Raw genomic sequence first — 19000 nt, forward strand, 5'->3', positions numbered from 1 at the left:
CTGGTTAAAGATATACTTCAAAGGGACATCTGTATGCTTTTTTTCTTATTACTCTCTATAAACAAGCAGCAAGAACTTGGAGTGCCAAGCCAGGATAATCAGTGAGACAAACAAGAGTGTTTCATTTCCAATACACAAACCTTCCAGCCTCCGAGTAGCAGTGTTATTGTTGCAATGTTCTTTATTTCTTTTTGTATCTTTTTTTATTTCAAGTTAAAAAAAGGTCCGATTCTTGAATGAGTTAGAAGAACACCCACAGTAATGAAAAAGGAGAATTTTAGTCCATAGGTTACAAAGAATAATAAAAGAAAAAAAAATAGAAGAAAACTTAGTCCATTCGTTTTAAAAGGCTTGCATAAATTCCATCCATGAAGATAGCATTTAAAAAGTAAGATAACCCACTGTCCAAAACCATTCCAAATTTAATTCCGTCGCTTATTTCTTCTCCAATTTAAATTAATTTTAAGTTTTTTATAGGCATTCTCTTCTTAAAATGGTAAAAATTCATCACCAGCTGGAAACACTTTTTCTTTCCCTATCCTTCTGTTTTGGAGACGCCCTGACTTCGTCTGCCTTGGCTGAATTTTTTGTTGCTAGCTTGAAGAACTCTTGCATCGATCAGGGACTTTGTGATGTCCCTGAAGTCAGCAAGATGTATTCTTCCTGTTTACCGTCTCTTCAGGAAGGTTTAGGTCCGATTGGACCACCCAGCGGCAAAAGTATTGTCTGCGGTCTTGGAGCATCGAGACTGCACGTCTGTATCGTCACGAAGTTGGCACCTCCTCAACATAGCAATTTATCTTAATGTCTATGTTTGCTTTAGAAATTCTTAATAATAGGAAAGATCCTGCAGTTCTTCCTTGGTCTGTTCTGTATTTTTTTCTCCCTTTCAGGAGGTTCTTCTGCCCTTTGAGGAAGTGGCTGTTTATTTCTCCGAGGAGGAATGGTCTCAGCTGGATCCTGACCAAAAAGCTCTGCATTGGGAAGTCATGCTGGAGAATTATAAGAATGTGGCCTCTCTTGGTAAGGGTTTCCTACTCTCCAGTCAGAGAGTTCAGGAAGACATTTTGTAGTTAGATGCCATTAGCTAGTTCTTATGAAAACATTTATAAATTGATATCTTCAGAGAGAGAAGGGAAAGTTTTGTTTTTCTAGTGCTCCAAGGAAGGAAATAGGTTTATGGCATTTTGCTTAGATATATCTATTTTATTTTTTTATGACAAAATAATTCCTTGGTTTGAGGTAATGCCAAATTTCATCCCACAGATTTCAACTATTTTTGCCCAAATGCTTCCTATCAAGAGTTGCCATTCAGGGTTGTTTACTTTAATGTCTTTTCCAAGATGTTATGACTCATCCAAAGAGATATTATCATTTCTATACCATGCCAATATTAGGATACAAATATGCAGTATATATTAGAATTTGGCACAATACCTGAAGGCAATCAATATGACTTCTGACAGAGTGATCTTTTTCCCTAACCTTTCTCCTACTTTCATTTCTCTTTCCCTTTGAAGGTGATAATGAGAATTATAATAAAGACTCTGCAGAACCAATCAAAGTGTTCAGAAAAGGAGATGCAATGGAGAAACCCGCAATTCAAACAGATTTCCAAAGGCAGGAGAGAAACCTGTTGAATAACTGGAATAAGGAAAGCTCATGTCCTTCGACTGTTACTAAGATGCAGGATTTTTCTGATCAACAAGAAAAACTAAAGAAGAAATATATTGAGAAAGGTGAAAGAATCTTGAAAGAGACATTAGATGTAGATGGACCCTCTCCATCACAAGCCAAAGGAGCAGCCAATATGGACAAAGACAGAGAAAAAAAATACAGTGGGATGTTCACACTTTCTCAAGAAAATGGGTCTCTTGAATCACAGAAAAGTTTTCACATTGGAGAGAAGACAAATAAATGCTATGAAAATGGAAGCAAAACTGTTAATAAAAGGACATCCAGAAGAGAGAAGCCATATAAATGCATGGAGTGTGGAAAGGGCTTTAGCCAAAAGAGCAACCTTATTACCCATCAAAGGATCCACACAGCGGAGAAACCACATAAATGCATGCAGTGTGGAAAGGGCTTCAGAACAAGCAATGAACTTACATTGCATCAAAGGATCCACACAGGGGAAAAGCGATATAAATGTATGGAGTGTGGGAAAGACTTCAAAAGTAGCAGTAATCTTACCTGCCATCAAAGTATCCACACAGGGGAGAAGCCATATAAATGCATGGAGTGTGGAAAGAGTTTCAGAACAAGCAATATACTTACACGCCATCAAAGGATCCACACAGGAGAGAACCCTTATAAATGCATGGAGTGTGGAAAGGGCTTCAAAACAAACTGTGAACTTACATCCCATCAAAGGATCCACACAGGGGAGAAGCCATATAAATGCATGGAGTGTGGAAAGGACTTCAGAACAAACAGTAAACTTACATCCCATCAAAGGATCCACACAGGGGAGAAGCTATATAAATGCATGGAGTGTGGAAAGGACTTCAGAACAAGCTTTAAACTTACATCCCATCAAAGGATGCACACAGGGGAGAAGCCATATAAATGCATGGAGTGTGGAAAGGACTTCAGAACAAGCAGTGATCTTACACGCCATCAAAGTATCCACACAGGGGAGAAGCCATATAAATGCATGGAGTGTGGAAAGGACTTTAGCAAAAACGGTAACCTTATTATCCATCAAAGGATCCACACAGGGGAGAAGCCTTATAAATGCATGGAGTGTGGAAAGAGCTTCAGAATAAGCAGTAGTCTTACATCCCATCAAAGGATCCATACAGGGGAGAAGCCATATAAATGCACGAAGTGTGGAAAGGACTTTAGCCGAAACATTAACCTTATTACCCATCAAAGGATCCACACAGGGGAGAAGCCATATAAATGCATGGAGTGTGGAAAGGACTTCAGAACAAACAGTAAACTTACATCCCATCAAAGGATGCACACAGGGGAGAAGCCATATAAATGCATGGAGTGTGGAAAGGGCTTTATTCAAAACGGTCACCTTATTGCTCATCAAAGGATCCACACAGGGGAAAAGCCATATAAATGCATGGAGTGTGGAAAGACCTTCAGAACAAGCAGTGATCTTACACGCCATCAAAGGATCCACACGGGAGAAGCCATATAAATGCACGGAGTGTGGAAAGGACTTTAGCCAAAACATTCACCTTATTACCCATCAAAGGATCCACACGGGCGAAGCCATATAAATGCATGATGTGTGGAAAAGACTTCAGAACAAGCAGTGATCTTATATCCCATCAAAGGATCCACACAGGGGAGAAGCCATATACCTTATTTTTCAGCGTATAAGACGCACCAGATTTTCACCCTCTTTTTTGGGGGGGGGGGAAAGTTGCTTCTTATACTCTGAAAAATTTGGTAAATGCACGGAGTGTGGAAAGGGCTTCAGCACACCCCATAGTCTTATTTCCCATAACATGATTCATAGATTGGAGAATCCCCAAAACAAAGAAACATTTGGATGATAATCTATGCTAATTATTGATTTAATGGGTTTTATGAATGGATTTCAAATTTACAGACTGAACTCTGAAAAGGGTTTTTAGTAATGGAAAAAGAAACAATGGGCATGAGTCATTATAATTATAATTTATACATTTTTGAATGTATCTATATATACAGCATATAGGAATGTCAATCTGATGGATCACAGGCTGGTTGTGCTACATGGAGGACACACTCACTCCAGCTCCGGGAATAGGGAAACTGTTGCAATATGTCACATGATGGCCACTTGACACATGGAGTTTGAAATCCATGGTATATACATTCATTTTATTTTATTTTTTAGAAATGAGCTTCCTATTCTCCAACTGTCATTATTCCCCCCGTTATTCATAGCTCTCAGAGGGATGCGAAGACATTTAACAGATGCTGCTTCCCTTAGCCAAAAAGGGAAATATAAAAAAAAATAATCAAATTGCATTGTTTGGGAGAATTGGGATCCTCTACAGTAGTTAAATTTGCATCCCTAGTGTAGAACTGAGACCTGAGTCAGCCGGTATCTATGCAGAAACATTGAACATTATTCAGTCAAAGGCCTCATGATATGAGGGAATTCTCACATGCAGATCAATGTGGAACGTGTGGGAAGAGCTGAAAAGATGAACAATTCCTCTCTCACAAAAGGAGCCAGAAGTGCCCCAAGTGCTTGTATTAACACAAGATTTTGGGAAGGATTTGGAGGGAGCATATTTCAGGATTTGAGAGGCTCATGTTGGTTTGAAGTTCAGTTGTCAATAATAGTTTTGAGTGAAGTTGGACAGTGAAGAGACTGAAAAGAGCAGAGAGGCTAATTCAATTCTTTTTTTTTTAACCCCTTTTTTCTTTCGATCTACATTCTTTCTTGCAATTGTAGCTAAATCTCTTTTTTTCCCTCACCTCCATATCCAGAGGAATCTCTTCAAACCATTGGAAAATCTTCAGGTCTTGTGTTTGGAAGGTTTTTCTCTGTTTATTCGCGATCTGTGGATTGATGAATCACGGTATCGTTGCTCAGGCTGGTCCAGGTTCTTTCTTGCCTCTCAAAGGCATTTGTGGGTCATAGAGGTAATCCAGAAGGGATAGGACCTGTCACAAGCCATAACGATCACCTACAATAAGGAGAAAAGAATTATGCGTAGCATGGATGAATGAAGGAGATGCAAGGGAAGACAAGATAGAAAGTGGATAAGAGAAACAAGGAGATTACAAGATAGTCCATGGGAGGACTGTAATTATATAATAACCAAGGAAATTTAATAGTTGAAAGTTTCCCTTATATTGAGAAGTTTATTCAGGTTTCAACCAAGGTTTAAAAAAATTTCTACCTCTTGTTCTTCCTCAGTTTTCTTTTGTCCTGCTGTGTAGTTTTATGTCTCCCAGGTTTGTTTCACCTCCCTCCCTGAACACAGAGGAGTTACTTCTGATGGATTTCCTCTTCACCTTTATGCAGCCTGAGCTCTGATAAGAATCACATTGCAATTACCGTATTTTCCTGCATATAAGACGACTTGGTGTATAAGACGACCCCTTACCTTTCCTGTTAAAACATAGGGTTTGGGCTATGCTCACCGTATAAGACTACTCCGAGGCACACCAAATAAAATTTTTTAAAAAGTCAGATTTGATTTCAATATGGTAGCTTCTGGCGGATTTCCTCTTCACCTTTATGCAGCCTAAGTTCTGATAAGAACCACATTGCCATTAGCTAAAAAATGGTGAACAAGATCACCCAGTGAGTGTAGGAGAAACCCTAAATTCTGAGTCATGCACACATTCCTTTCAAAGATGAAATTTTCCTAGAATCATAAGGTCTGTTCTTTCCTCATTACATTTTACTCTGCGTGCAGCTTGACAGCAGCTCAACCCCAATAAAAGAGACCATGTGAGTAGATCTGGAGGTTTTATTAAAGGAACAGGATGGGTGAAACTGGACAAATAGAAGTACAAGTATTCCTTGAGGTACGAACCTAATGGAGCCTGCACTCAAAAAATGTGTCGAATCAGATTCAATTTTACAAATTCTTAAAATCAAATTCATTAATTGAATCAAATGGCTTATTAAATGAATGAAGATCTGACTAAATTGCCTCCAAGCAGCCTCACAGAGCTCTCCATTTGCAGTTTTTTTTTTAAAAAAATCCACTTGCTGGTCATCAGCTCAAGTGTCTTCAGACAGCTGCCCAGCCAGGATGTGGAGGTTATTTACATAACTCTCAGATTGCAGTTACTTAAAAAAAAAAAAACACCTCCTGCCAGTACAGTAATTGGTTCACCGACAAAAGGGCGAACGACAAAACCGCGCCTGACAAAACCGCGGTGACAAAACCGTGTGTTCTAGAGCGCGCCGATGAATGAGCGCTGAATCGTGCTGACAACAGCGCGGCAACAGAAGCGCGCTGTAAAACTAAACCTAACCCTAAACATAACGCTAAACCTAATCCTAAACCTAACACTAAACCTAACCCTAAACCTAACTCTAAACGTAACGCTAAACCTAATCCTAAACCTAACGCTAAACCTAACCCTAAACCTAACTCTAAACGTAACGCTAAACCTAACCCTAAACCTAACCCTTACCTTAAGTTAAAGCGCCCTTCTGTCGCTGCGCTGTTGTCTTCGTGGTGTTGTCGCCGCGCTGATGACGTTGCGGTTTTAGCGACGCAGTTTAGTTAGGCGCGGTTTTGTCGTTCGCCCTTTTGTTGGGTCACACAGTAATTAGCTTAAGAGTCTCCAGCCAGGCTCCCAGAGGAAGATGGGGGAGGAATTTACAGAACTCTTGGCTTGCAACTGTAAGAGAGATGGGAGGGACCCAAGGGCAAAATTCACCAGGTTCTGGAGAACTGGTAGCGGAAATTTTGAGTAATTCGGAGAATCGACAAACACCATCTCTGGCTGGCCCGAGAGTGGGGTGGGAATGGGCATTTTGCACTATCCTTCTGCCACGCCCACCAAGCAACATCCACAGAAACTGTAGTTTAAAAATTGAATTTCACCACTTGATGGACCTTGAGGTCCCGTAGTCAACCCAGACTCTCCATGCAGTCCTTGTGTGAAGAAGAGCCAGGCTTCATAGAAAAGGATAAAAAACTTCATATAAATAGCTTGCAAATTTGAAAAACGGCAGTTTAGAGAAGAGATACCGCATATCACATTTTAGAATGATTTGTGTAGGCTCTGGTGAAGGATCAGGGCCCATGGTTTGCGGTCCTCTGCAGCACCAAAGGAAGAGAGACCTGAGCCAATCCATCCCCCATCACCACCATTGCATCTATCATGTCCTCCACCGCTCCAAATTCAATTTGGACAGAAGGATAGATATCATCTGGGCTAAAAAGGGGCCTATGCAACATTTGAGGGAAGGGAACTGTTAAGTCCTGGAGGCTACAATGCCATTGACTTGCATTGCTACCTCCTGATTGGCTAAGACGCAAGCAGCCAGCTGGTGGGAGAATCCAGCCATTCTATTGGTTAAGCGTCTGACAGCTCTAGTATAAAAGGGCTGTCGGCTGTCAAATGTGTTGCTGTTTGCAGGTTTGAGGTTTGCCTTACATTGAACTGTATGTTACTATAATAAAGGGTTGTGTTAGCTTCAACCTGCCTTGCCTCAGTTCCTGTTTGCCTCGTTCTCCCTACAGAACACTGGCAACGAGGTCTGAGGTAAAAGAAAGAAGCGAAGTAACTATTGGAGCTGCCTCAAGTCCAGTGGTGGGTTTCAAAAATTGTTCAAACCTACTCTGTGGGTGTGGCCTCCTTTGTGGGAGTGGCTTGCCGCCCATGTGACCGGATGGGAGTGGCTTGCCGCCCATGTGACCAGATATAAAGATGTCGACGACACTTGTCAGAACCACCTTAAATTACCTCACACACAGCACTGGCATGCATAAGAATATTTTAGGTATTTAGGTATTTATTAATGCTTATAGGCCGCCCTTTTCCCTGAGGGGACTCAGGGCAGCTTACATAAAATAAGGGGGGGGGGTATACAGACAGTAGACACAACAATACATAGAAGTAAAATAGTAAGCAACATTCATTCATCATTCGGGTGGGGACTTGTTTTTTAAAAGGCATCTTTGGTTTGCATTAAAACAACTTCAACACATGCAATGTTCTGATTGCAGCACAAATGCAGTAGTCATCCTTACCTTTCACAGAGGCACTGAGTTTTATAAATATGAGCATGATAGTGTAGAATAATCATATCCAAGGACCAGTGGTGGGTTTCAAAAAATTTTGGAACCTCTTCTGTAGATGTGGCCTGCTTTCCGGGTCAACTGGTGGAACCTCTTCTAACTGGTTTGGTAGATTTGATGAACTGGTTCTACCGAATAGGTGCAAACTGGTAGGAACCCACCTCTGCTCAAGTCACTGATGACGAGACGTCGGTCCAAGACTAATTCCTCACGTTCCGTCCTTCTAAGGATGGCTAACCTACCGGCATTCATGACATTCAGCCCGGCCTCTGAAACATGGGATGCTTACCTTGAGCGGTTTGAGTGCTTCCTGGAGGCAAACAACTTCACTGGTTTGTCTAGTGGCCATAAAAGGGGCTATTTTCTCAGTGCCTGTGGCCACGAGAAGTTTGAAACAGCCAGGGCTTTAGCGGCCCCTCAGTCCATACACTCAATGCCTTGGGAGACGCTTTTGAAGAAACTTAAAATCACTACTGTCCAACTCCCTCGCCAGATGCTATGTGTTTAGGCAGGAAACCCAGAGAGAAAGGGAATCCGTGACCGATTACATGGCTTCCCTCAGGACAGCGGCCCTACACTGTGACTTTCCTGTGCTGGACGATGCCCTGTTAGGACAGCTGGTCTGTGGTATCAAAGACCTCAGACTTCAGTGACGTTTGTTGACGCGAAAAGAGCTGAGCCTTCAGGCAGCCATGGATAAAGCCACGGCATACGAAATGTCAGACAAATCCACCGTGGAAATTCAAAGATTTCTGCCACCAGTCACTCATGCCAGCAAGTGCCACACTGTCCACCACGATGAAGATGACTATGAAGATTTCTCGGGTGAGGAAAAAGAAATCAGACACCTCAAACTTGCCACCCCAAAAAACCGAACTGAGACTGACTTTTATCTCAGTCGGGTTGCCTCAGTTGTGGCGGGAACCATGCAATGTCAGTTTGCAGGTTCAAAGCTGCCATCTGCCAGTGGTATGACAGGGACATTTGGCCAAGGTATGCAAGGCGGCTATGCCAATCGCTGACCGGCCACCAAAGCGTACCTTGCCCAGGCAATTCACAAAACGTCTTCCAAAACACTGCAAAGATTGTTTTGCCATAGTAGGTGACTAACAGCACTCTGAGTGGGCCGTCAGCCACGTGTCCCCAATGAAACCTGCCCACAAAATTCACCTGACTGTTCTCATAGAGGGAGAGCTCTCGGGGGCCCCTTTCATCTTGTTATTATAAACTAAAAGACGGAGTTTGAAGCTTGCAGAAGAACAGGAAGTGTGAATGCTAAAACTACAGAGTTCAGCTAAAGTTCTTGGTTATCTTGACTGAGGAGTTAGCCATGCCAGTATCCACCCGGGATATTGCCAGGCTATCTGCAATGGACCCTGTCCTGTCCAAAGTGCTGGACTGGGCGTGCAGGGGGTGGCCACAAGAGCCAGTAGGTCTGGAGTTTCAACCCTTTTACATACGGCAGCATGAGCTGTCTGTTCTCAATGGCTGCCTATTGTGGGGCAACCGGGTAGTAGCTCCCCCCAAGTTTAGGGTGCCAATTTTAAATTGCCTGCACACTGCTCACCTGGGCATAGTGCGCATGAAGGCATTGGGCCGGAGCTACGTGTTGTGGCCCAAAATTGACCAAGAAATAGAACATTGGGTAGCCACCTGTCAACAGTGCCAGCAGTCTAGACCGGCTTCTCCATCAGTGCCCGTCAGGGAATGGGACATGCCCCAGGCTCCATGTGCACGAGTCCACCCAGCCGGAAATGGCCTTGCAGAACAAACAGTCGGCTAAGGAGGCATTGGTGTGAAGTCTATCCCCGTTAGGAGACTAGCGTTCTGCAGCAGAAGTTAGCAACAAATGTGTTGCTGAACAGTCACTCACAGCCACTGGAGGTAAAACAAAGAATAGCTTTACTTGTGTAACGAAAATAGAATAAATACCGTATTTTCACCCATATAACCCGCCCACGCAGATAACCCGCACACGCACATAACCCGCGGGTTTTCTGGATCGTGTAAAATGTTTCCCGTATACCCCGCCCACGCATATAACCCGCCCACGCATATAACCCGCGGCGAGTAAAAGAGAAGGGAAACAGCTGAGATGGGGGGGGAAGAAACGGAGAAAGAAAGAAGCCTGCGCACGCTGGGGAAGAGGAAAGGAACGAAGGAGAAGGAAACAGCTGAGATCGGGGTGGGGGAAGAAACGGAGAAAGAAGCCTGCGCACGCTGGGGAAGAGGAAAGGAACGAAGGAGAAGGAAACAGCTGAGATCGGGGTGGGGGAAGAAACGGAGAAAGAAGCAAGCCTCCGATCGTGTAAGCCTCCGATCGTGTAAAATATTTTCTGTATACCCCGCCCACGCATATAACCCGCAGGGGGGCGCTGTGCATGTAAAAACCGCATATAACCCGCGGGTTATATGGGTGAAAATACGGTAGTCTTCAAAATCAGACTATAAGCAGTCTTGTAGTTATATATACAGTTTATTTACAACACGTTGAAGTTACAGTTGCTCAACTCACGATTCACCATGTAGACAGGTAACTAACTAACATACTAGCCACCATCCAATACATGGTCTTCTCTCCACTACTAAGCACAGTAAAGGTCAGTAAAGGAAATACAGGTTGAAAAGGAATTAGTTTTGATGGAAAGCCTTATTGATCATAAGATTGCCCCACATCCCTATGATAAGGATGAGATTTCAGACACAGGCACATATGTACAACTTGCACCCTTGGGACTGGAGAGAGTGCCTTCAGAGGATAAGCCCTGAGAGTTATTTCATATGTATTACTTGTCTTTTTCCTTTTTCGCTGCCATACATCTGTATTTGGTCATGTTATGCCAAAGATTATATGCTTGCATTGTTGATATAAAGCTCTGTAGTAGGCTAGACTCAAATGTAGCTAAAAATAGAGTCTAGAAGGGGGGAATAAAGTAGGACGTAAAGTGAGATTTGGACATTAAGAGTGAAAGGGGTCAGGCTGGATAGCCTCTCGGGGGCTAAACCTTTCATCTTGTTATTATAAACTAAAAGACGGAGTTTGAAGCTTGCAGAAGAACAGGAAGTGTGAATGCTAAAACTGCAGAGTTCAGCTAAAGTTCTTACAAAGCCACGTAGCCACTATGACCTGCGGCCCAGACAAAAGGGGAAACAAGACGGTATCTGCTTATAAGGCTTCTTTCCTCAAGGTAACCAATCAGAAATGGGTTAACTATTTCCATGTTGTGCTGCTTTTGACAAAGTATAAGAATGTATGTTTCCTTCAGAACACTGTTTAGATTTTCAAATGGCTTTATTGTAAGGTGACCAGACATCCCGCTTTTAGCGGGACAGTCATGATATTTCACAATTTGTCCTGCGCTCCGCGGCGTTTTTAAAAAGTCCCGATTTTTTTATCATTTTATTTTTTCATTTTATCTTCATAGTACTCCTTTGTGAAAAATAATAGCTGTGTTCACACAGTATTCCATTAGTTTGCTTAATTATGGTTTCTTCAATAAACTGCAATTAGCTGAGTTCAGACAATCATGGTTTATAAGTAGACTATTTCAACATGCATAGAGTATATTTTTCAGTATTGAATTCATTTTTTCCTTTGCAAAGTAAGAGGCAATACTCAAAGTTTAATCCATTTTTACAAATTGGTGACTGCAAAGCATATCCTCAAGGAATAATTTCCCATCGTTCCTGCAAAACAGGCACACACTGACAAACATAAGATTCTCAACTTAACACCACAATTGAGCCCAATATTTCTTTGGCTAAGTGAATTTTGCCCCAATTTACAATCTTTTAGCCATCATTGTTAAAAAAATAATTGTAGTTCTTAAGTGAATCATGAGGTCATTAAGCGAGTCTGGTTTCCCCATTGACTTTGCTTGTTGGAAACTGGCTGGAAAGGGTTAGAAATGGTGATCACATGAGCCTAATATAGTGCAACTGTCTCAAATACATGCCACTCGCAAAGCACCTGAATTCTGATCATGTGATTATGGGGATGTTGCAGTGGCCATATGAAAAACAATCATATGTCATTTATTTCAGTCCTGTTTTCAAAGTATTCCTTTGAAATATCACCAAATGAATGGTTGTAAGTCAAGAATTACTTCTGTGTGTGTGTATGTATGTATGTATACATACATACATACATACATACATACATACATACATACATATATATATATATATATATATATATATATATATATATATATATATATACTTAAAGTCACAACCCCTGGTATGCCCAAGTATGGGAGGAAGGTCACACTTCCACTCTCTGTCATTAGGCTCGTCACAAGAGACCATCCAGACAGAAACCCAATATTTTTTACTGTTGCCTTTTTTGTTACATTTGTTATATTTATGCTGATAAATAAATAAAGGGAGACTAGTATAGATCTATTTCAAGCTATTTAGCTCTCATCAGCTAGCCATACCCAAGTTTCTTGTGACGAGCCTAATGACAGAGAGTGGAAGTGTGACCTTCCTCCCATACTTGGGCATACCAGGGGTTGTGACTTTAAGTATATACCTCCCACCCTGGCTGGCTGATAAAGGAGTCGTTCTCTGTAGCTCAAATGGTTAACTCCCTGCCTGGGAGGCAATAGAGCACAGGTTTGATTCCCAAACTTGGGTATGGCTAGCTGATGAGAGCTAAATAGCTTGAAATAGATCTATACTAGTCTCCCTTTATTTATTTATCAGCATAAATATAACATATAAATATAAATATAAACATATACATAAACATATACATATACATATACATATACATATACATATACATATACATATACATATACATATACATATACATATACATATACATATACATATACATATACATATACATATATATATATATATATATATATATATATCAGTTAGCTTCCTCCCATAATTGGGGCTTACCAGGGGTTGTAAAAATCTAATAGATACCTTTCACCCTGGCTTCGGCTGATAATGGATAAGAGCCTGTGGCCTAATGGCTAAGATCTCTGCCTGGTGTGCCTAGTATGCCATATAGCCCAGGTTCAAATCCCAGTAAGGGTATGGCTAGCTGATGGGAGCTAAATAGCTTGAAATAGATCTATACTAGTCTCCCTTTATTTATTTATCAGCACAAATAAAAAACATATATATATATATATATATATATATATATATATATATATATATATATATATATATATACGCACACACACACACACACACACACACATATGTGTGTGTGTGTGTGTGCGTATATATAATTTTTATTAAGAATTTTGATTATAATACAATTTAAATGTAAAGAAACAAAAGAATAAAAAGTAAAAAATGCACTACAAATAAAAGGAATGTAATAATGAAAGAGAAAAGAAATAAAGATGTAATTTCTAACTTTCATTGCAAGAATTATAAACAAATTTAGTGATTCTTCACACCCCTCTAAGGATACAAATATACATCCCATATTCAAGCTCTTATCTACAAACAAATCCATAAAACATAATCTTTTCAGTGTTAATGTCACCGGAAAGTCCATAAAGAGTTGCCAAAAATAGCTTTGGGCTGCCCCTCAAATCCCCCCCCCTTTACTCCTCGCCCTGTAGAATTCAGCCCCCTGAGTTTTGCCTTTGAGGGGCATCTAAATTAAGGTGACCAGACGTCCCGCTTTTGAACAATTTCTCCCGCGTCCTGTGGTGTTTTAAAATAGTCCTGATTTTTAAAAAAAATTTAATCAAGAAACCACCACCCCCGCCCCCCGTCAATGGTGTCCCTCTTTACCAATGTTAAAATCTGGTCACCTTACTATATTGGCTAAATTATTCTGAACCTTTGGCTGCCAAATAAAACTACTTCTCCTTGATCCTGAAATGTCCAAGTCCCGTTATTTTCTGCAACACTTTCACCTTTCATTTTTCCTTCTTGTTTGTTCTGAGTCATTCTTTTACAGAATAACAGAGTTGGAAGGGACCTTGGAGATCTGCTAGTCCAACCCTCTGCTCGGGCAGGAAACCCTATTCCGTTTCAGACAAATGGTTTTCCAATCTCTTCTTTGAAAGTGTTGGAACTTCTAAAGGGAAGTTGTTCCACTGATCCATTTTTCTAACTGTCAGGAAAAGGGTTATTTCTGAGCAACAAAAACTTAAGAGAGATTCCTATTAGCAAATGTTATTTTTTAAAACTAGTACTTTTAATTTCAATACTCTTTAATGCAGCATAACTCTGCCAAAAGCAGATGGATTGTGAAGGGTTCCTGATGAAAGGGAGCATGAATGCCCTCTCCTGGTTTTCCATGGGAAATGCACCATTCCCTACTTTTTGTAGCAGCACCTCTGGCCCACAGAAATTCCACCAGTTGATTCTGCGAAGAGAAGGGTACTTCATCATTGGGCCACTGTTGCATATTTGGAAAGTAGGGAGATCATAAGACCTGCCTCCCCAGGACGCTGGAGTCCCTCTAATTAATCTCCCTCTCTTTAACTCTTTAAGGTCTTTGAGCTTCGCAGGCAATTAAAAAGGCCACAAGAACGTCTTAAAGGAAAGAGAGCCAGATGTGGAAAGGGCTGGTGTGTGCATGTGTGTGTGTGTGTGGGGGGAGTTCTTCCCATATGTAAGCAGAAATCAACCCCCCCATTATCCCAAATAAAATATTAAGTATAAGGAAAAGCCTTTCAAATATTATCCATAAGGAAAAGCTTCAGAAAAGCCAAAAAAACCCCCAAAGATGCTACTAAAAACCGTCTGAAGCCCATTCCACATTTCAGCCAGATGCCTAAAGAAAACATTATAACAAGAAGCCAAGTTCAAAGGGATGCAGGCACTGAAGGAGATAAGGAGCTTATTGAAACAGGAACCCAACTATCTGGATGGCTCCATTCATAAGCAAAGCAAATACTGCCTGCAGAAATCCACTCATGACAGGATATTTCGAGTCCTGGGAGTGGGAGACCCCCAGATCCCATGTTTCCCTACCACCCTTTTTGATGATTCTAACAGGCAGAGGGGGAAGCAGAAGTCCAGACCAGGAATAAATTCAGGTCCCAGGAAAGAAAAGGGGTGAACTGGATAGTCTTTTCTGCCCCATTTCTTCAGCTCCTGCATAGGGGACGTGGGTGAGCTTGCATGGGAAATCTCGAGCAGGAAGTCAGAAAAAGTTAGGAAGGAAGAGCTGCAAAAGATTATGCCTGCATTCCCATTATGTGCTGGATGACGATAAACTAGGTTTGGTGCTTCAGCAGTTCAATTTGCCATAGGAGGGTAGTGAAGCAGATCATCATGTTCAGCTGTGTGCTTTTTAGCCTTTGTGTTTCATGTGAACTGAACCCCTTGATTTGGTTGACCTGTTTGTGTTCAAGCATCTTGCATGGCTGAGTGTAGGAAGAAAGAGAAATGGAGCATCCTAAACTAGGGTCAGTTGACTGGCATTTCATTTGATGTGGACTGAATTTTCATCCTTTGTTAAATGCCAAATGCACTGAATATCCTAGGTGGAAGGCATCCATTTACCATCTCAGAAAACTATTTCTAGGGGGATGAGTTTGGCTGAATGGTTGTTGAAGGCTTAAGGTAGTGATGGCAAACATTTTTGGCACTAAGTGCAACGAGAAAGAGGAGCTACCAGGGGAAAATGAACTTCCGTTTTCTGGTGTGCGCATGCCATGTCGCCTGGCATGTGCGGCATCACCCCTTCATCTTCCGGGTTTCTGGCAGGCATGTGCACGCATCAATCAGCTGGACAGCACACATGCTCATGCCGGAAAACAGAAGACCAGCTCTTCCGGTTTCTGGCACTGCCGCACGCACAAAGGCCAGCTGATTGTTGCCTGCACATGCAGGGCAGAAACCCGGAAGAGGAAAGGGCAATGCCACATGTGCCAGGTGACATGACTCTGTGTGCCACTTTGGTCATATGTGCCATAGGTTCACCATCAGAGGCTTAAGGGCTTGCCAAATAAACTTTTCCTGTATCCTGAGAAGTCTAAGTCTGCCATTTTCTGCAACACCTGGCTAGATGAACATTGCTATACTTGAAAAAACATTGAAAAGGACTTTCACTAACTCGATTAGTATCTCCCCGTCCCTCAGGAAATTGGATGATGTACATATTATAGGTAGTCCTGGATTGAGCCCGACATTTTTGTTGCTAAGTCTCCCTAACAAGGAAGGGTAGGAAGAAGTTGACTCATCCATATGGTAGAGCTGAAAAAGTGGCCAAAATTCCAACTCACTGCAAGAGAAGGAAATGTATTAGATTTGTATTCTCCCTTTCTTTCGGAAAGTGAAGCCGGGGTACATTGTACAGCCACCTTTCATTTTTTCCTTCTTGTTTTGGTTGATTTATTCCTTTCTTCCTCAGCAACAGATTTAAATGAGATTTTTCTTTTTCTCCTAATAGCAGTACTTTAAATACAAAGCTATCTACTGAAGTATAACATTGCCAAAATCTTCCCAATCAAGGAGCCCCACCAGGCCCCCCATGGGGAAATGCACCATTTCTCCGCTCTTTCCACTTTGCGCGCACAGAAAATCCACCAGGGGGGCACTTCAGTTTTGAGCCCCGGTTACAAGTTGGGAAGGCAGTGACGTCATTCTGTTTTTTTCTTTCTAGGATACGAGTCTCTCTCTCTCTCTCTCTCTCTCTCTCTCTCTCTCTCTCTCTCTCTCTCTCTTTAAACACACGTGCTGCGCAGGAGTTTAGAAAGGCGGAGAGAAACTCTTAAATTTCCACAGGTGGGAAAGGTAAGTGTGTGTTTGTGTGTGTGCGCGTGTTCTTTTCACAGAAAGGGAGACGGAGGGTTCTCACTCTAAAAAAAGAGGAAGAGGGACATGCCTACTTTTCATCCAGGTTCAGTTTTTTGAGTTTCAGAAACTTCCCCAGATCCTATGGTTCCCTCCCGTCTAACCGCCCTTTTGCGTGATTGTAACAGGCATGGGGGGAAAGCAGAGACCAAGCATGCTGTCCTCGGGAATAAATCCACATCCTCAGAAATGAAGGAAGGGTAGGAAGAAGTTGACTCATCCATAGGGTAGAGCTGAAAAAGTGGGGTTTTAAGTCTATTTCATCAGTCATTTTAAAAATGGATTTAGGAAGAGTCTTTCTATTTAGTTTTGTGGGGTTTTGTGTGTTTTATAGTCCATATTCTGATCTACATTTCCATTAAAGTCTCCCATCATACAAATATGAACATTGTCCAATTCAATAATTCTCATATGTAATTTGTTATAAAATTCCTCTTGGCTAACGTTAGGAGCATAAATTGCTGTTAAAAGTATTTTCTTGTTATTGTCCATAATTTCCACCATTAAGATTCTTCCATCGTCATCTGTGTAGATTTGCTCTGCTGAAATTGTAGCCTTAATATACAGAACCACTTCTCTTTTCTTGCATCGTGGCAATGTAGTAAATATTTTCCCTAGTTTAGGTTGTATCAATAATTGTTCCTGTTGTTTTTTAATGTGAACTTCTTGAAGCCAAATTACATCCACTTTTAATTTCTCTAATTTATGAAATGTTTTCCTTCTTTTAATAGCTGAGTTAAGTCCATTTATATTTATTGAAATTAATTTTTTCTCCTCCAAGTTTATGTTTTATACGTAGGGTTTACTGCTCTAGTAGATCTTGGTTCTCATTGTTCTTTAGTATCCACAGCACCTCCTTCTTTTCCAGTCGCAGCCTGGCCATTATCTTGTAGTTCAATTAATGATTCTTCTTTTCCTGTCTCCCCCTCTTTCCCTCTAAAGTATTCTGCATAGAATAGTTCTGCTTTATCAGTTGAATCTATTCTATGTCTTTGTCCTTGCCATAGAAACATCAAACCTTCTGGGATCAGCCATCTATAATTAACTCTTTTTTTTCTGTAGAATTTTTAGTCAAAAATTGATATTCTCTTCTTATCTCTCTCAGTCTCCTTGGTACCTGTTTCAGAATCACAATCTTTGTATTTCAATGTTTTGTCTCTTGCCATTTGTAGTATTTGTGTCCTAATTGGAGATTTTTTGAATATATTCCCTTTTTTGTGAGAGAATCACAAAATGGAGGTCTTTTGTTCATCTTCTTTAGAGACAATGTTATTTCTTTGGGTAAGAGGACTTTAGGTATTCCCATGGCTAGATGAACATGGCTATGAATGTGTGGGAAGCCTCCCCCCTCCCCCGGAGAACCAACTATTTGGGGGAATATTAAAAAGAATCAGAATATTATATTTCCCCTAAGGGAGAAATGGAGAAACATGCTCTTAAGGGAGGCAGAAGCCAGCTTCAGTCTCCCTGCCCCAAGGGGAAACTTAGGGGGGCAGCTTTTAGAAATGCAGATTTGGTAATCCATTCAGAAAGACTGGGTCAGAAACTTCAGATAAGCAACACAATTAAGCCAAAGGTTGACAAACTTGGGCTTTGCCTTGATATATGAATGGCATAATACCGGTTGTGGTTTAGTGTTTTTAGAGCAGTGGTTTCAATCTTGACAAGGTCCTCTCCTTTCCCCTGTTTTTCATAATGTTTCATAACGTATAGCCATTTGGAGATTTTGCAGAACTCCCCAAAGGAAGGAAGAAAACGTACAGGATGGTAAGAATCCAGATCACAAAGATGGGAGACTTTTTATAAAGGTTCTCCAGCTTAGAAATGCCCACCATGCATGGTCATATGACAGTAACACAAGTGCCTTCTGTAATCCTCCAGTCCTGCTCAGATCTTAAAGAGAAAATTACAATCTATGTGAATGGAAAGAGAATCCCAGAACTTGTGCTCGTGGGCATTAGACAAAATTGTATGTTTTCAGACAAATACCTAGGATTTGCATTTCCCCTTTTGCTTATAAAGTGACACCCATGAGCCCTACATGACCTCTATGGAATCCAGAAGGTATAAAATCCACCCACTCTAAACTCCATTTTGTCAGCTGTCCCAGAATGACATGTGGTTGGTGGTTCTGCTTTCTTTCCAATCAGCCTCCAGCATCCATTTTATTCCCAATGCCTTCCTCCTGTATTGGAACTGAAGCAGGTGGATATTTCTCTCAAGAAATGAACAAAGCATTTGGACATACACAATCTTCCTTGCAGTAATTCTGAATTGTGTTACAGGGCAGAGAGAGAATGGCTGGTCTTCCTTTAGCAAGTGAGGGAAGTGGAAAAGGCCCTTCCATTGCTCAGTCTGGAATCCGTGGGGAGATGTGGGCAAGAACTGGGCAGAAGGTGCTGGAAGAAGGAACCATCGTTTCACAAGTTCAGGCCTGGAACTTCAGGAGCATCCAATATCAGGAGGATGAGGGTCCCCGAGGA

At 41.4% G+C, this 19000-nt stretch overlaps 1 protein-coding gene across 1 annotated transcript in view; it reads left to right on the top strand.

Moving 5' to 3' along the window:
- Positions 1-19000, top strand: part of LOC116502701 — a 227695-nt gene that overhangs the window by 175368 nt on the left and 33327 nt on the right. The window contains 3 exon segments of the mRNA XM_032208604.1: positions 1970-3141; positions 3143-3223; positions 3225-3333. Coding sequence (XP_032064495.1) covers positions 1970-3141; positions 3143-3223; positions 3225-3333 — 1362 coding nt within the window.

The sequence above is a fragment of the Thamnophis elegans genome, chromosome 2 (assembly GCF_009769535.1).
Source record: "Thamnophis elegans isolate rThaEle1 chromosome 2, rThaEle1.pri, whole genome shotgun sequence".
NCBI lineage: Eukaryota > Metazoa > Chordata > Lepidosauria > Squamata > Colubridae > Thamnophis > Thamnophis elegans.